Genomic DNA, 16,432 nt, shown 5'->3' on the forward strand with positions numbered 1-16,432 from the left:
TTCCTCCTCCTCAGACCCTGACCTCCTCCTTCCTCCTCCACTCAGACCCTGACCTCCTTCCTCTTCCTCCTCTCAGACCCCGACCTCCTTCCTCCTCCTCCTCAGACCCTGACCTCCTTCCTCTTCCTCCTCCTCAGACCCTGACCTCCTCCCTCCTCCTCCACTCAGACCCTGACCTCCTTCCTCTTCCTCCTCTCAGACCCCGACCTCCTTCCTCTCCTCCTCCTCCTCTCAGACCCTGACCTCCTTCCTCTTCCTCCCTCTCAGACCCTGACCTCCTTCCTCCTCCTCCTCTCAAACCCTGACCTCCTTCCTCTTCCTCCCTCTCAGAGCGTGTTCTGAGTCACCGCTCCACATCAGTCGACCTTCACCGGACCAGGGACCAGATATCAAGCTAGCACGTCAGCATGTCCCTGCTAGCAGCGCTAGGGGGAACTCCTCATGCTAACTCATGGTACCTCTTCCTCGGCTGCTGCCGTTGAAACGAGCCAATACACGTCCTCTTCCACCTCCTCCTCTTCCTCTTCCTGCTCACATTTAAGACAACATAAACTAGGGTTTAGTGGCCAGCCCTAGAGGGTCTGGCCCCCGCCGTCGGGCCAGCGGGGGCCAGCGTGTCAGAGGAAAGGTTCAGTGAAGACGTACACATGACGCCATGTCATCCGTTTTAAACATTAGGTCGATTTTATTTCAAATGTTATACATAAAACTTTAGTTTTGTTCTTTTTTTAATTTAGCTAAACAAATATTCATATATTGTGTATTTCATAAAAAAAAAGGAAACATTTGAAACATTTTTAAATATTAATAATTCTTATTTACAATTTAAAACAGTGCAGGAAATAATAACCAAAAAATGACATTATCATAATCATAAAAATGTTATAAAACATATTTTTTTTCCTTTTTGAAAATCTGCAAGCAGACGTTTCCAGACCGTTAGGCGAGGAAGCAGTGGCGGGCGCAGCTTACATTCAGTCAGAGCCTGGGGTGCGTTCAAGAGACCCGATGATGCATGGACTTAAGACATACGTAATCCAAGCGCGTTCCGTTTTTAAAAATCACAGTTGTCATTCAAAACCATTAAAGAGCATGATGGCGTAATAGTGGCAATATAGATATATATAAATCGTTGTTTAATACAAACTGGTCGGCTACATGTTACAGTTCCTCGTTTGGTTGAACGCACCACAAGCCCGGTGTGTTCTGTGGTTTATAAAGGGCAGGGTTAAAAAGAGTGTGTGTGTGTGTGTGTGTGTGTGCGTGTGTGCATGTATGTGTGTGTGCGTGCACTTTACGTGCCTGCTCCCTTTCCTCCCTTTGTTTCTTGATGAGTACACGGATGGTAAAGGAATGGCCGATGATCCAAACGCTTCTAAAGATGAGATGAAACCTCTACAATCAAACACATCGTCTACCAGTCCAGCCGTCTGGCCTCTACAGCGTCAACACTTCAACAGGACTAGACTACAGACCACACAGACCACGGCCTACCACACGGCTGCCCCCCTCTGGGAGCTACCCTTCCCATAGCCCCTCCTGCTCCCTGGTTCCCGGGCTGAGCCACACTACAGACGGCAGAAACTAAGATACAGTTCATAGAAATCGGATTTTATAATAAGTGGATGGATGAAAATTAGAGTGAACAGGCATGGAGCCCCCTCCCCCCATACTGGGACCAGTCCAGGGTCTACTGGTCCAGGGTCTACTGGTCCAGGGTCTACTGGTCCAGGGTCTACTGGTCCACTACTGGCCATTCAGAAGGCGCTGTGGCGTTCCGTTCCTCGTGGTCTTGCGTGAGGAATCTGGGAGGGAGAGGGGAGAGAGGGGGGTCAGGAGGAGGAGGGCCGAGGAGAACCAAGGAGAACCAAGGAGAACCGGGATCCAGAGGAGCAGGGTGTGAGCTTGATGAACACAGACAGGAGGAGAGAAGAAGAGAGAGGAGGAGAGGAGAGGAGAGGAGAGGAGAGGGAGAGGAGGAGAGGAGAGGAGAGGGAGAGGAGAGGAGAGGAGAGGAGAGGAGAGGAGAGGAGAGGAGAGGAGAGGTGGAGAGAGGAGAGGAGAGGAGAGGAGAGGGAGAGGAGAGGTGGGGAGAGGAGGAGAGGAGAGGTGGAGAGAGGAGAGAGGAGAGGAGAGGAGAGGAGGAGGAGAGGAGAGGAGCGGAGAGGGAGAGGAGAGGTGGGGAGAGGAGGAGAGGAGAGGTGAGAGAGGAGAGGAGAGGAGAGGAGGAGAGAGGAGAGAGGAGAGAGGAGAGGAGAGAGGGAGAGGAGGGGAGAGAGGAGGAGGGGAGGAGAGGAGCGGAGAGGGAGAGGAGAGGTGGGGAGAGGAGGAGAGGAGAGGTGAGAGAGGAGAGGAGAGGAGAGGAGAGGAGGAGAGAGGAGAGAGGAGAGAGGAGAGGAGAGAGGGAGAGGAGGGGAGAGAGGAGGAGGGGAGAGAGAGAAGAGAGGAGAGCAGAGAGGAGAGGAGGGAGGTGAGAGGAGGAGAGAGGAGAGAGAGGAGTGAGGAGGAGAGAGGAGGATAGGAGGAGAGAGGGGGAGGGAGGAGGAGAGGGAGACAGGGGGAGGCTACAACGTACCCGGTTTAAAAGCAGCGGAGAGAGAGCTGTGAGAGAGAGAGGAGCCGGCGGAGGCTAGAATGCTTTTTCGAAGCTGTGACACAAACAGAAAACGAAAATGAAACCGGGAAAATGCATTTGGAAGAGCAACACATGAAATGGCGACGCTGGCTCCAAGAAGAGGAAGAGGAAGAGGAGAAGGAACAGCAGAGGCTGAGGATGAGGACGAGGTGGTGGGTCATGGTCCTGGTTCAGACCTGCTCGTTCATGATGGCCGACAGCTCACTGAGCAGGTCCCTGTAGTGAGCCCTCATCTCCTCCTGGTACTCCAGCTGGTCCTCCTTGATCAGACGCTCGTTGACGTCCAGGGCCTGGCCGCACGCGTCCGCAAAGCGCCTGCAGCCGCCACGGGAGACACGGGTTAGGGGCGTGAGGGTGGTCCCAGTGAGGCCCTGGTCCCGCCCCCCCGGCCCCGCTGGGGGCCACCTACCTGAAGATCTCCTTCAGCAGCTTCACCTGGTTGTCGGGGTACTTCTTAGCGTTCTTCTCCTCCAGGAAGGCCCGGGCGTAGGCCATAGGCCCCGCGTTGACCTGGGGGCGCACCGGATCACAGGATCACACACCATGACACGGGATCACAGGGATCACACCATGACACGGGATCACAGGGATCACACCATGACACGGGATCACAGGGATCACACCATGACACAGGATCACAGGGATCACACCATGACACAGGATCACACACCATCACACGGGATCACAGGGATCACAGGATCATACACCATGACACGGGATCACAGGGATCACACCATGACACGGGATCACAGGGATCACACCATGACACGGGATCACAGGGATCACACCATGACACGGGATCACAGGGATCACACCATGACACGGGATCACACACCATGACACGGGATCACAGGGATCACACCATGACACAGGATCATACACCATCACACGGGATCACAGGGATCACACCATGACACGGGATCACAGGGATCACACCATGACACGGGATCACAGGGATCACACCATGACACAGGATCATACACCATCACACGGGATCACAGGGATCACAGGATCATACACCATGACACGGGATCACACGGGATCACACCATGACACGGGATCACAGGGATCACACCATGACACAGGATCATACACCATCACACGGGATCACAGGGATCACAGGATCATACACCATGACACGGGATCACACGGGATCACACCATGACACGGGATCACAGGGATCACACACCATGACACAGGATCACACACCATGACACGGGATCACAGGGATCACACCATGACACGGGATCACAGGGATCACACACCATGACACAGGATCACACGGGATCACACGGGATCACAGGGATCACACACCATGACACGAGATCACACACTGTGACATGGGATCACATGGGCCACACGGGATCACATGGGATCACAAATGACAACACGCGATCATACACAATATGTGTGTGTTATCAGTGTGTTATCATTGTGTTATGTGTGTATGTGTGTGTTATGTATGTGCTCGTCAGTCAGCTGACTCCACCTTGGCACTGACGCTGCCTTGCAGTTTGAGCTGCAGCCGGATCATGTCCACTTCCTGCATGCTGCACAGCGCGTTGAGCTCCGACACCTTGCGGGACATCTCGTCGATGGCCACCTCCAGGGGGTTCATCTCCGTGCTCTGCTGCTCCACCACCTGGATCCGCTTCTTCAGGTAGGGGAAGCTGGAGCTGGCTGCGGGGGGGGGGGGGGGGGGGGGGGGGAAACGGGGTGAGGAGACGCATGGCTTCACTCAGTCCACCCGGAGCAGCCATGTTGAAATCTATGTGTGGCGGGAGTTTAAAGACGACCTTCTGTCTGACACAAGGCCTTCCGGACTTTACCATGGGGCCCTAACATGGAAGCTGAACGCTGCTCAGTGGAACCTCCTCCTGCTCAGTAGAACCTCCTGCTGAGGATGGGGGTCAGTAGAACCTGCTGCTCAGTAGAACCTGCTGCTCAGTAGAACCTCCTGCTCAGTGGGGGGGTCAGTAGAACCTGCTGCTCAGTAGAACCTCAGTAGAACCTCCTGCTCAGTAGAACCTTAATAGAACCTACTGCTCAGTCGAACCTCAGTAGAACCTACTGCTCAGTAGAACCTCCTGCTCAGTAGAACCTTAATAGAACCTACTGCTCAGTAGAACCTACTGCTCAGTAGAACCTGCTGCTCAGTAGAACCTCCTGCTCAGTGGGGGGGGTCAGTAGAACCTACTGTTCAGTAGAACCTCCTGCTCAGTAGAACCTACTGCTCAGTAGAACCTCAGTAGAACCTACTGCTCAGTAGAACCTCAGTAGAACCTACTGCTCAGTAGAACCTCAGTAGAACCTCAGTAGAACCTCCTGCTCAGTAGAACCTCAGTAGAACCTACTGCTCAGTGGGGGTCAGTAGAACCTACTGCTCAGTGGGGGTCAGTAGAACCTACTGCTCAGTAGAACCTCAGTAGAACCTCCTGCTCAGTAGAACCTCAGTAGAACCTACTGCTCAGTAGAACCTCAGTAGAACCTCCTGCTCAGTAGAACCTCCTGCTCAGTAGAACCTCAGAACCTCAGTAGAACCTCCTGCTCAGTAGAACCTACTGCTCAGTAGAACCTCAGTAGAACCTCCTGCTCAGTAGAACCTCAGTAGAACCTCGGTAGAACCTACTGCCTAGTAGAACCTCAGTAGAACCTACTGCTCAGTAGAACCTCAGTAGAACCTCAGTAGAACCTACTGCTCAGTGGGAGTAAGTAGAACCTCAGTAGAACCTCAGTAGAACCTACTGCTCAGTAGAACCTCAGTAGAACCTCAGTAGAACCTACTGCTCAGTACGGTGCGCCTCTTGCACTGCTCCTCCACCTCTCCGTGCTTCTTGCCCGACAGCGTGAAGGGCGTCTCGAACACGAAGCGGCTGATGTTGTGGTGCTTCTCGAAGTCTGTGCGCTTGTCCTGCTCCTCCTCGCCGTCGAAGAAGGGGACCACGTAGGTCACCTGGATGTACGCGAAGCGGGGGTCCAGGTCTTTGGGGTTCACCTGAGGGGGGGAGAGGGGTCAGCAGGGGTCAGGCCTACCACCTCATTCAGAACACACCTCATCCACAGCCACGTCTGGGACCCAGGTACATGATGTCATTAGGGGCGGGGTCAGGGGGCGTCCTTCTCGAGGAGGCCTACCGGTAGAGCGCGGACATGGGGGATCGAACCAAAACGTTTCGATGGGAATTTGGAGAACCGGTCCATTCCAATCCCCTGCTGTTATAGATGCTGCTCACCTTGTTGGAGTCCTGGATCATCTTCACGTTGTCCGCCCCGAACTTGTCTGAGTAGAGCTTGAGGAGCCTCTGGGAGATCTCAGACAGACCCGTGAGCTTGGGTTCCTTGTAGATGAACTCCTTACTCTCCTCCTCCTCAAAGAAACCCTGGAGCACTCACACGCACACACACACACACACACACACACACACACACACACACACACACACACACACACACACACACACACACACAGCGATAAGAGAGGGGTTAGTTTCTGAATGGATGCAATAATCTAATAATTGTTTATATCTTTTTAGCTTTCGTTTTCTCTTCCGTGTAAAAACGAACTGAGGGATGTCGCCCCCTTGTGGCGTTTCTGGTTCAGCAGCGAGTAACAGAACATCAACGCCATGTTGTTCACGGGGAGGGTCAGAGGACATTCTCAGGGCATCCAAGGGGTCAGATTATATGCAAATGAGGGTTACTAAACAGTGTCAGCCTTCCAGCGGTTACTACCTGTTGGGTTGAGCAGGGACTCACACACTGTTTAACGCGATTTGGGTCAATGGAAGCAGTCGATTGGCTAGTGTAGGACGACAGGATGGATATCTGTATTAATGTGGAGAAGGTAACAGAGGAGACAGCGGGCCGGGAGGGCGGTCAGGGGGCGAGCAGTGCTGGTTAATAGTGGAGCAGGAGGAGAGAAAGGTGGAGGAACAACACTCTCATCAGAGAGGAACTTACCGCTATCTGGACAAGAAAATAAAAGAAGAAGAAGAAGAAGAAGAAGAAGAAGAAGAAGAAAAGAGCAGACAGAGAAATTAAAAGATCTGGACGTAAAAGAAAGAGGCTTTCCTTCTCCTTTTCATTTCAAAGCCGTCTCCATCCATAAGACAGTTCCTCCTTCATAAGACAGAGCCTACTTATTAAAGAGAGAGCCACCGTCTCTAACATGATCAGCTCCAAAATAAAGAGAACCACAGCCTCCACCATGATCAGTTCTTTACTAAAGAGAGAACCACCACCTCCACCATGATCAGTTCTTTACTAAAGAGAGAACCACCACCTCTACCATGATCAGCTCTTTACTAAAGAGAGAACCACCACCTCCACCGTGATCAGCTCTTTATTAAAGAGAGAACCACCACCTCCACCGTGATCAGCTCTTTATTAAAGAGAGAACCACCACCTCCACCATGATCAGCTCTTTACTAAAGAGAGAACCACCACCTCCACCATGATCAGCTCTTTATTAAAGAGAGAACCACCACCTCCACCGTGATCAGCTCTTTATTAAAGAGAGAACCACCACCTCCACCGTGATCAGCTCTTTACTAAAGAGAGAACCACCACCTCCACCATGATCAGCTCTTTATTAAAGAGAGAACCACCACCTCCACCGTGATCAGCTCTTTACTAAAGAGAGAACCACCACCTCTACCATGATCAGCTCTTTATTAAAGAGAGAACCACCACCTCCACCATGATCAGCTCTTTACGAAAGAGAGAACCACCACCTCCACCATGATCAGCTCTTTATTAAAGAGAGAACCACCTCCTCCACCGTGATCAGCTCTTTACTAAAGAGAGAACCACCACCTCCACCGTGATCAGCTCTTTACTAAAGAGAGAACCACCACCTCCACCATGATCAGCTCTTTACTAAAGAGAGAACCACCACCTCCACCATGATCAGCTCTTTACTAAAGAGAGAACCACCACCTCCACCATGATCAGCTCTTTACTAAAGAGAGAACCACCACCTCCACCGTGATCAGCTCTTTACTAAAGAGAGAACCACCACCTCCACCGTGATCAGCTCTTTACTAAAGAGAGAACCACCACCTCTACCATGATCAGCTCTTTATTAAAGAGAGAACCACCACCTCCACCATGATCAGCTCTTTACGAAAGAGAGAACCACCACCTCCACCATGATCAGCTCTTTATTAAAGAGAGAACCACCTCCTCCACCGTGATCAGCTCTTTACTAAAGAGAGAACCACCACCTCCACCGTGATCAGCTCTTTACTAAAGAGAGAACCACCACCTCCACCATGATCAGCTCTTTACTAAAGAGAGAACCACCACCTCCACCGTGATCAGCTCTTTACTAAAGAGAGAACCACCACCTCCACCATGATCAGCTCTTTACTAAAGAGAGAACCACCACCTCCACCGTGATCAGCTCTTTACTAAAGAGAGAACCACCACCTCCACCGTGATCAGCTCTTTACTAAAGAGAGAACCACCACCTCCACCGTGATCAGCTCTTTACTAAAGAGAGAACCACCACCTCCACCATGATCAGCTCCTCGTCTTCTAAGGGTGATGGAGTCCATGTCCTGAAGAGTACGCACTCTGAGGACTGTGTGTGTATTTGTGTGTGTAACGTGTGTGTGTGTGTGTGCAGCATTCATTGAAGCAGCGTTGGAGGCGTGTCTTAGGGTCAGGTGACCAGCGCCCAGGTGAGTGCTCTGTGGGGGGTCCTCACCTGTCCGTAGAACGCCACGCGGTAGTAGCGGCCGAACAGACGCTTCTCAGAGTTCACCACCTCCGTCACCTTCAGGTAGGAGCGATGGATGTCGTAGTACAGCTCCGACAGCCTCTGAGGTACACAGGTGAGCACGCACACACACACACCCACGCACGCACACACACGCAGGCACACACAAACACACAACGTTAAACACCCTTCAGCAGGACAATAGGTACCACGTAGGCACGGTTAAATAAAAAGATATCACCTTGAAGTCCCGCCTCTTTTCAAAGACAGCGATGATGGGCTTGTTGATGTCGGCGATGAGCTCGTAGCGCTCGGACTTCCACAGGTAGTCCACACACAGCTCCAGCTGCTCCACCAGGGTGTCCTGCCCGGGGGAGGGAGGGAGGGGGGGTCAGTGGAGAAGGCTAACAGACCCCTGAGGACGTCTGAACCTGAGCAGTGTGGGGGTCACTGAGCTGTCCTGCAGAGAGCACCTTATTCAGGTTCAGGGTTGGCAAAGTGCTGTGCAGACAGATACCATGACCTGTAGAGGCTAGGGCTAGGGTAGGTGCTGCTCAGGGTGCTGCTCAGGGTGCTCTACAGGGTGCTGCTCAGGGTGCTCTACAGGGTGCTCTACAGGGTGCTCTACAGGGTGCTCTACAGGGTGCTCTACAGGGTGCTCCACAGGGTGCTCTACAGGGTGCTGCTCAGGGTGCTCTACAGGGTGCTGCTCAGGGTGCTCTACAGGGTGCTCCACAGGGTGCTCTACAGGGTGCTCTACAGGGTGCTCTACAGGGTGCTCTACAGGGTGCTCCACAGGGTGCTCCACAGGGTGCTCTACAGGGTGCTCTACAGGGTGCTCTACAGGGTGCTCTACAGGGTGCTGCTCAGGGTGCTCTACAGGGTGCTCTACAGGGGGCCGTACCTCGGTGTAGGGCGTATCCAGGGTACCGGTGTCCTCCTTCATGGCTCCTTCCTCCTTGACGTTGGGACTGATGCACATGAAGGCCGCCCAGCCCATGGAGAAGGAGGCTGGGGGCCACACAGACAGCAGGTCAGCGCTACGTCCCGGGCCTGGACCCACGGCCCCGGGCCTGGACCCACGGCCCCGGGCCTGGACCCACGGCCCCGGGCCTGGACCCACGGCCCCGGGCCTGGACCCACGGCCCCGGGCCTGGTCCCACGGCCCCGGGCCTGGACCCACGGCCCCGGGCCTGGACCCACGGCCCCGGGCCTGGTCCCACGGCCCCGGGCCTGGTCCCACGGCCCCGGGCCTGGTCCCACGGCCCCGGGCCTGGTCCCACGGCCCCGGGCCGTGGGTCCAGGCCCGGGGCCGTAGGTCCAGGCCGCCTCTGAGCCCCCCCGGAGGAGCAGGGCTCTGGTGGGGGGGGCTCACGTCACCGTCAAACATTCATTACTCTAGCAACACAAAATCACTGTGGGTGGGCAGTGGGGAAGGTTTGGGGGCACCAGGGAGGTCCCCCAGGGGTCAGACCCCCCAGGGACAGGCAGCGACCGAACGGGGGCCGGAGAGCACTGCAGGACCACCCCCCCCGGTAGGACCACTCACTGTCAGAGTCCCGGGTGCTGGTTAGTAAGGAGCTACGGTTAAAGACAGGGCTTTCCTCTGCAACCACGTGGGACATCCGGGCCTTGTCCGCCCTCCAGTAGCCTGTTTGGTGAGGAGGGAGGGAGCAGGGTTACAGGACACACTCGCTGGGTCTGAGAAGAGCTGTAGCAGCAAGCAGAACAAGGCTAACAGATGAGAGCTAACAGGTGACAGCTAATAGGTGGCAGCCAGCAGGTGAAAGGCTAGCCGGTGAGGGCTAACAGGTGACAGCTAGCAGGTTAGAGCTACTAGGTGAAAGGCTAGCCGGTGAGGGCTAACAGGTGACAGCTAGCAGGTTAGAGCTAGCAGGTGAGAGCTAGCAGGTTAGAGCTAGCAGGTGACAGGTAGCAGGCTAGAGCTAGCAGGTGAGAGCTAGCAGGTGACAGCTAGCAGGTGAGAGCTAGCAGGTGAGAGCTAACGGGTGAGAGCTTACGGGTGAGAGCTAGCAGGTGAAAGGCTAACAGGTGAAAGGCTAGCCGGTGAGAGCTAGCAGGTGAAAGGCTATATGGGACAATGGTAAAGCATGCTAAGCAGCCATGCTACAGACAGATAATGCCATGTTGACCCCCAGTCAAAGGTACAGCACAGTAATGTATGATATGGTACAGTACGGTACAGTACAGTACAGTACGATCCGGTACTCTACAGCACCGTACAGTACAGTACGAACCGGTACGCTACAGTACCGTACAGTACCGTACAGTACTGTACCGTACAGTACTGTACGGTACAGTACGGTACCGAGTACATCACGACCACGTGTCTCGTGCTAGGGTCCCTGCTGTGATGAAACCTGAACTTGATGAACGAGGAGTTAGTCGGTGATGCACTCCAGACCTAACAGCACTTTGACAGCAGACACGTATGCACTGACGTCAACACAAACACACTCACACATACAGACACATACACTCACACATACAGACACACACACCGACACACACACACACTGACACACACACACACACACACTGACACACACACACACACACAAAATGGCAAACACACAGCCACACACACACACACACACACACACACACACACACACACACACAAAGACACGCACACACACACACAGCAGTACTCACCTCTCCTCTTGAGCGATTCAGCAATCAGAGCAGATATGTGGATGTAGCACATGGCCGCCTAGCAGAGACACAACACAAAACACACACAGCAGGTTAACACTGTATCACTGACGGACTCTGTTGCCACACACAGCAGGTTAACACTGTCTCACTGCAGGACTCTGTTACCACACACAGCAGGTTAACACTGTCTCACTGAAGGAGAGCCACTCTGTTACCACACACAGCAGGTTAACACTGTCTCACTGAAGGAGAGCCACTCTGTTACCACACACAGCAGGTTAACACTGTCTCACTGCAGGACTCTGTTACCACACACAGCAGGTTAACACTGTCTCACTGACGGACTCTGTTACCACACACAGCAGGTTAACACTGTCTCACTGACGGACTCTGTTACCACACACAGCAGGTTAACACTGTCTCACTGACGGACTCTGTTACCACACACAGCAGGTTAACACTGTCTCACTGAAGGAGAGCCACTCTGTTACATATGGCAGGAGAGTGGAGCGGTTCTAAGGCCTTCCAGTCCCAGGCTGAGAGGTCCTGCGTTGATACTCCACCCCCCCCTTCGTACGCGGTGTTGGCTTAGCTCAGCAGGTAGAGCAGTTGTCTTGTAACCTAAAGGTTGCTAGTTCGATCCCCAGCTCCTCCTTGCCGAGTGTTGATGTGTCCCTCAGCGAGACACTTAACCCTAACTGCTCCTGACGGGCTGGCTGTCGCCTTGCATGGTTCACTCTGTGTGTCAATGTGTGTTTTAAATGATTTAAGTCGCTTTGGATACAAGCGTCTGCTAATTGTAATTGGTAAAGGAGGAGTTTGGTCCCAACCCTCGTTCAACCCTTCCTTAAACGATAAACCGACTGCATTAGTACAGCGCTGTGCCAACCAGCGGCCGCTCAAAGCGGAGGTGACCCAGCCCTCACGACCCCGTGACCTTTCGGAGAGGTCGCAGAAGGGTTGCCGGGCGACGGCGGCGGCGGCGGGGCAAGGGGGGGCTCACCTCGGACAGGTCCCCGTTGCGGACGTGCACCTTGGCCATGCTCTCCAGCCAGGTGCGCCGCAGCTCGGGCGTGGAGGCGTAGGAGTTGGCCAGGCTGACCTGCAGGTCCACCAGCATCTCGGGGTCCTTCTCGTGTTCCTTCATCTGCGCCGTGGCCATCAGCACCGTGCGGATCCTCTTGGTCAGGTCCTTCACCTCCGCCGGGAACGGCGTGCTCTGGGGACAGGAGCGCAGGAGGTCGTCAGCGCCGGCCCCCCACTGGCTGAGGGCGGCAGGAGGCGGGGCTTCTTACCTTGAGGGGCGCGTCCCCGTTGGCGAAGTTGTTGATGATGGCGAGGGACTGCTGGAAGCGGGATCCCCCGATGCCCGCGTCCGCGATCAGCTGACTCACCGCCTTGATCACCTGGAGGGGGGGGGGCAGGGTGAGGCTCTGGACCAATCAGGGTGAGGCTCTGGACCAATCAGGGTGAGGCTCTGGACCAATCAGGGTGAGGCTCTGCACCAATCAGAGTGAGGCTCTGGACCAATCAGGGTGAGGCTCTGGACCAATCAGAGTGAGGCTCTGGACCAATCAGGGTGAGGCTCTGGACCAATCAGAGTGAGGCTCTGGACCAATCAGGGTGAGGCTCTGGACCAATCAGAGTGAGGCTCTGGACCAAGTACCAGTAAAGGCTGGAATCTCTCTGTAACACACACAGACACACACACACACAGACACACACACACGCGCCCCACTGACCTGCAGGTGGGAGCGGACCATGGACTTGCCCTTGGTGAACTCAAAGTTGTGCCTCATGACACAGTAGAGCAGGGCGGAGGCCTCCGTCTGGGTGGAGCTGGAGCGGTGGTTGCAGCACTTCAGGATCTCGTAACAGAGGCAGCCGCACAGGTCTGCCTTCCCCTGGAAGAAGGCGCTGGGGAACTAGAGGGAGGGGCTTCACTTTAATACCATGACGCCTGGGGGACACAATTAACCCACATCTTGTGATGGGTATAGTGTGTCTGCGTGTCTGGTGCCTGCAGTCTGTCAGTCCATCCTACCTTCTGGACGAAGAGCCTGAGGGCAGCGAAGACGTGGCGCAGAGTGGTGGTGGACTGGTTGATCTGGAAGAAGAGGAGGTAGGTATCCAGAACCTTCTTCATCACGTTCTGGCCCTCGTCCATCAACAGCTGCTTCTGGACACACACACACACACACAAACATACACACACAGGATAATGTCAATGAACTGACCGACATCTATGTTAAGGTGCTTTATTTAATTGTGCCTATATAGTAACCATTGTCATGCTGAAGAGTTTGACATTGAGTGCGTCTGTGTCTGTGTGCATCGCATTTGAGATGAGCTGTTTGCCCCAACTGCCAACCGGAGGGCGGCAGTGTCAACGACAACACAACAGGACTGTGTTTCCCCCACCGCCACCAGAGGGCAGCAGAGTGTCAGCAACAACACAGGACTGTGTTTCCCCCACCGCCACCAGAGGGCAGCAGAGTGTCAACGACAACACAGGACTATGTTCCCCCCCCCGCCACCAGAGGGCAGCAGAGTGTCAACGACAACACAGCAGGACTGTGTTTCTCAAGTGGCTGGCAGCCATTTTTCTTTCTGCTCCTTTGACAAAAAGCGATTGTCTGATGTGAGGAATGTGAGGACTACATTACGAGCGTTGGCGGGGGCGGCGGCGGGGAGAGGCAGACCTTGTGGTGTTGTACGAACAGTCCCAGGACGTCCAGCACGGTGAGGGACACCTCTGTCGACAGGTTGGCCTCGATGTCCGTGGGGCTCAAGGTGTCGCCCTCGGGGATGTTCCCATCTAAACACACAAACACACCGTTACAGCGACGTGGGGGGCTGCAGAGGGTCATGCACTGGGGGGCCATGAGGGGAGAATGGAGAAGAGCTTGTGCCGTGTTTGAGAGAGAGAGAGCGACAGAGCGAGAGAGAGAGCGAGAGAGCGAGAGAGAGGGAGAGAGAGCGAGAGAGCGAGAGCGGGAGCGAGCGACAGAGAGGGAGAGAGAGAGCGACAGAGACAGACAGAGAGAGAGAGAGCGACACAGACAGAGAGAGCGACACAGACAGACAGACAGAGAGAGCGACACAGACAGACAGACAGAGAGAGCGACACAGACAGACAGACAGAGAGAGCGACACAGACAGACAGACAGAGAGAGCGACACAGACAGACAGACAGAGAGAGCGACACAGACAGACAGACAGAGAGACACAGACAGAGAGAGAGCGACACAGACAGACAGACAGAGAGAGAGAGAGCGACACAGACAGACAGACAGAGAGAGAGAGAGCGACACAGACAGACAGACAGACAGACAGACAGACAGACAGACAGACAGACAGACAGACAGACAGACAGACAGACAGACCAGTGTGTGCGTGAGTGCTTTCTTTACATGCATGTAGGGCTTTGTTACCCGTCTCCATCATGTGCAGCAGCTTGGGGTTGCTCAGGGCGTTCTTCCCTCTGATGATGGGCATGGTCTGAGAGCGGGCGTGTCTGTGGCCGTCGCCCCCGGACACCGCCATCCTGAGGAGGGCCAATCAGCAGCTCATTACACCAACAGCCAATCGGCCGCTACACTGAATACACTCTAATGCTTCTCACTACAGGGATGAAAGTCCAGAAATAGAGCGGACACAAAAAATAGAACCAACAGCACTTACAGTAGCAGTAGTAGTAACAGTACTTCTTATATTGTGTTCGGTCATCCTATACAGATATGATATGATTCACGGGACAGCGAGGCTGACAGAGACAGGGAAGCTGTGACTTGAGTGTGAATCAAAACAGGGCATTACACAGACAAAGACTTGTCAATCACAACACACGGCATGCTGGGAAGCCAGTTGACAGATCACACTGCATGAATACAGACACGCGGCCGAGGTGTCCGTCTGTTCAGGTTAACTGCTTTAGGAACGGTAGAACCCCTCGTTATCAGATTTACTGTTGGAGTCCTTCAATGCAAAGGTCTCAGTTAAAGTAAACTATGTACACACAAAAGATGCATGATTAAACTGCGTTCCTATCGGCGCTCCTCTGAAATACTTCTACATTATTCTACATATTCGATGTAACGTATGTATTGCATATATGCTGTGTATAGTATGTGTTCTACATATTAGATGTATTGTATACATCCTATATATTGTAAGTGTTCTAAAGAATTAGACAGTAGAGGAGAAGCAGGAGGAGGAGGTGGAGGAGGAGGTGGGTTACCATTGTGGGAGAAGGCCAGTGGGATGGGAGGACTGGGCGTGTTGGGAGGGCTGGTTAGAGCCCTTCTGGTTGGACTGGGCCAGCTTTACTGCCGCCGCTAGCTTCCTGGTCACGAGCCAATCACATCACAACTGGGATTAGTTGTTGTAAACATGGCTGTGTGTTCATTAATAGTCAGGAAGGGTCGTTACCACCAAGAGGTCCGTGGGCCTGCTTGGATCAATCAGGACAATTGGACTCAAAAGAATTACATTCATAAAAGTTGTTTTGGTGCTTTGTGGCTCAGTGGTTATGGATACATGTCATATTATGTTATATCATGTTATATATTAACATTTTATCTCCAGTATTTTAGCGTGGTTACAGGTGGATAAGGGATATTCATAAGGCAAGATAACAATTGGAAGGATTAGTAGCCCAATATAAGTGTGAAACTTTAATGTTTAGGACAGTTTGTGTCTGAGGTCGCTGGCTTTAAGTGCCGCCCACGCTAAAACATTTAGCTGTTCAAAGAGGAACTAAAATGTATCAACCCCAAGGGTTAAGCTCCATCTTAGTCTGCAGCACAGCCTCCTCTGTCTGGAGGTAACCACAATGAAGGACAACCTTCACCGGCCTCTTCATCTTGGTCTGCAGCACAGCCTCCTCTGTCTGGAGGTAACCACAATGAAGGACAACCTTCACCGGCCTCTTCATCTTGGTCTGCAGCACAGCCTCCTCTGTCTGGAGGTAACCACAATGAAGGAGAACCTTCACCGGCCTCTTCATCTTGGTCTGCAGCACAGCCTCCTCTGTCTGGAGGTAACCACGATGAAGGAGAACCTTCACCGGCCTCTTCATCTTAGTCTGCAGCTCAGCCTCCTCTGTCTGGAGGTAACCACGATGAAGGAGAACCTTCACCGGCCTCTTCATCTTGGTCTGCAGCACAGCCTCCTCTGTCTGGAGGTAACCACGATGAAGGAGAACCTTCACCGGCCTCTTCATCTTGGTCTGCAGCACAGCCTCCTCTGTCTGGAGGTAACCACAATGAAGGAGAACCTTCACCGGCCTCTTCATCTTGGTCTGCAGCTCAGCCTCCTCTGTCTGGAGGTAACCACGATGAAGGAGAACCTTCACCGGCCTCTTCATCTTGGTCTGCAGCTCAGCCTCCTCTGTC

The 16,432-nt window shown here is 53.6% G+C and overlaps 1 protein-coding gene and 1 long non-coding RNA gene across 14 annotated transcripts in view; both read right to left on the reverse strand.

Annotated features, from left to right (window-relative positions):
* Positions 1-661: 661 nt before the first annotated feature.
* Positions 662-16,432, reverse strand: part of dock10 (dedicator of cytokinesis 10) — an 82,673-nt gene continuing 66,902 nt past the window's right edge. For 4 of the 13 annotated variants that reach the window (XM_060074263.1, XM_060074261.1, XM_060074257.1 and 1 more), the window contains 20 exons: positions 15,277-15,381; positions 14,450-14,583; positions 13,739-13,854; positions 13,081-13,215; positions 12,779-12,961; positions 12,332-12,442; positions 12,040-12,255; positions 11,034-11,091; positions 9,907-10,008; positions 9,262-9,368; positions 8,599-8,721; positions 8,346-8,459; positions 5,869-6,015; positions 5,420-5,630; positions 4,125-4,315; positions 3,045-3,145; positions 2,812-2,950; positions 2,576-2,648; positions 1,751-1,805; positions 662-1,720 (listed from right to left, as the gene is read on the reverse strand). In XM_060074263.1, the coding sequence (XP_059930246.1) occupies positions 1,597-1,720; positions 1,751-1,805; positions 2,576-2,648; positions 2,812-2,950; positions 3,045-3,145; positions 4,125-4,315; positions 5,420-5,630; positions 5,869-6,015; positions 8,346-8,459; positions 8,599-8,721; positions 9,262-9,368; positions 9,907-10,008; positions 11,034-11,091; positions 12,040-12,255; positions 12,332-12,442; positions 12,779-12,961; positions 13,081-13,215; positions 13,739-13,854; positions 14,450-14,583; positions 15,277-15,381 (2,545 nt within the window). In that variant the 3' untranslated portion in view covers positions 662-1,596. Of the gene's footprint in view, positions 1,806-2,575; positions 2,649-2,811; positions 2,951-3,044; positions 3,146-4,124; positions 4,316-5,419; positions 5,631-5,868; positions 6,016-8,345; positions 8,460-8,598; positions 8,722-9,261; positions 9,369-9,906; positions 10,009-11,033; positions 11,092-12,039; positions 12,256-12,331; positions 12,443-12,778; positions 12,962-13,080; positions 13,216-13,738; positions 13,855-14,449; positions 14,584-15,276; positions 15,382-16,432 lie in introns of all 13 variants that reach the window. The other 9 variants (XM_060074266.1, XM_060074265.1, XM_060074254.1 and 6 more) reach the window with 8 other exon arrangements.
* LOC132473910 (uncharacterized) lies at positions 4,835-5,246 on the reverse strand. Its single transcript, XR_009529492.1, has 3 exons — positions 5,166-5,246; positions 4,936-5,112; positions 4,835-4,868 (listed from the first exon to the last, which is right to left on the reverse strand). It is a non-coding gene; the product is annotated as an uncharacterized LOC132473910 (long non-coding RNA).

Source organism: Gadus macrocephalus, chromosome 16 (assembly GCF_031168955.1).
Source record: "Gadus macrocephalus chromosome 16, ASM3116895v1".
Taxonomy (NCBI): Eukaryota; Metazoa; Chordata; class Actinopteri; order Gadiformes; family Gadidae; genus Gadus; species Gadus macrocephalus.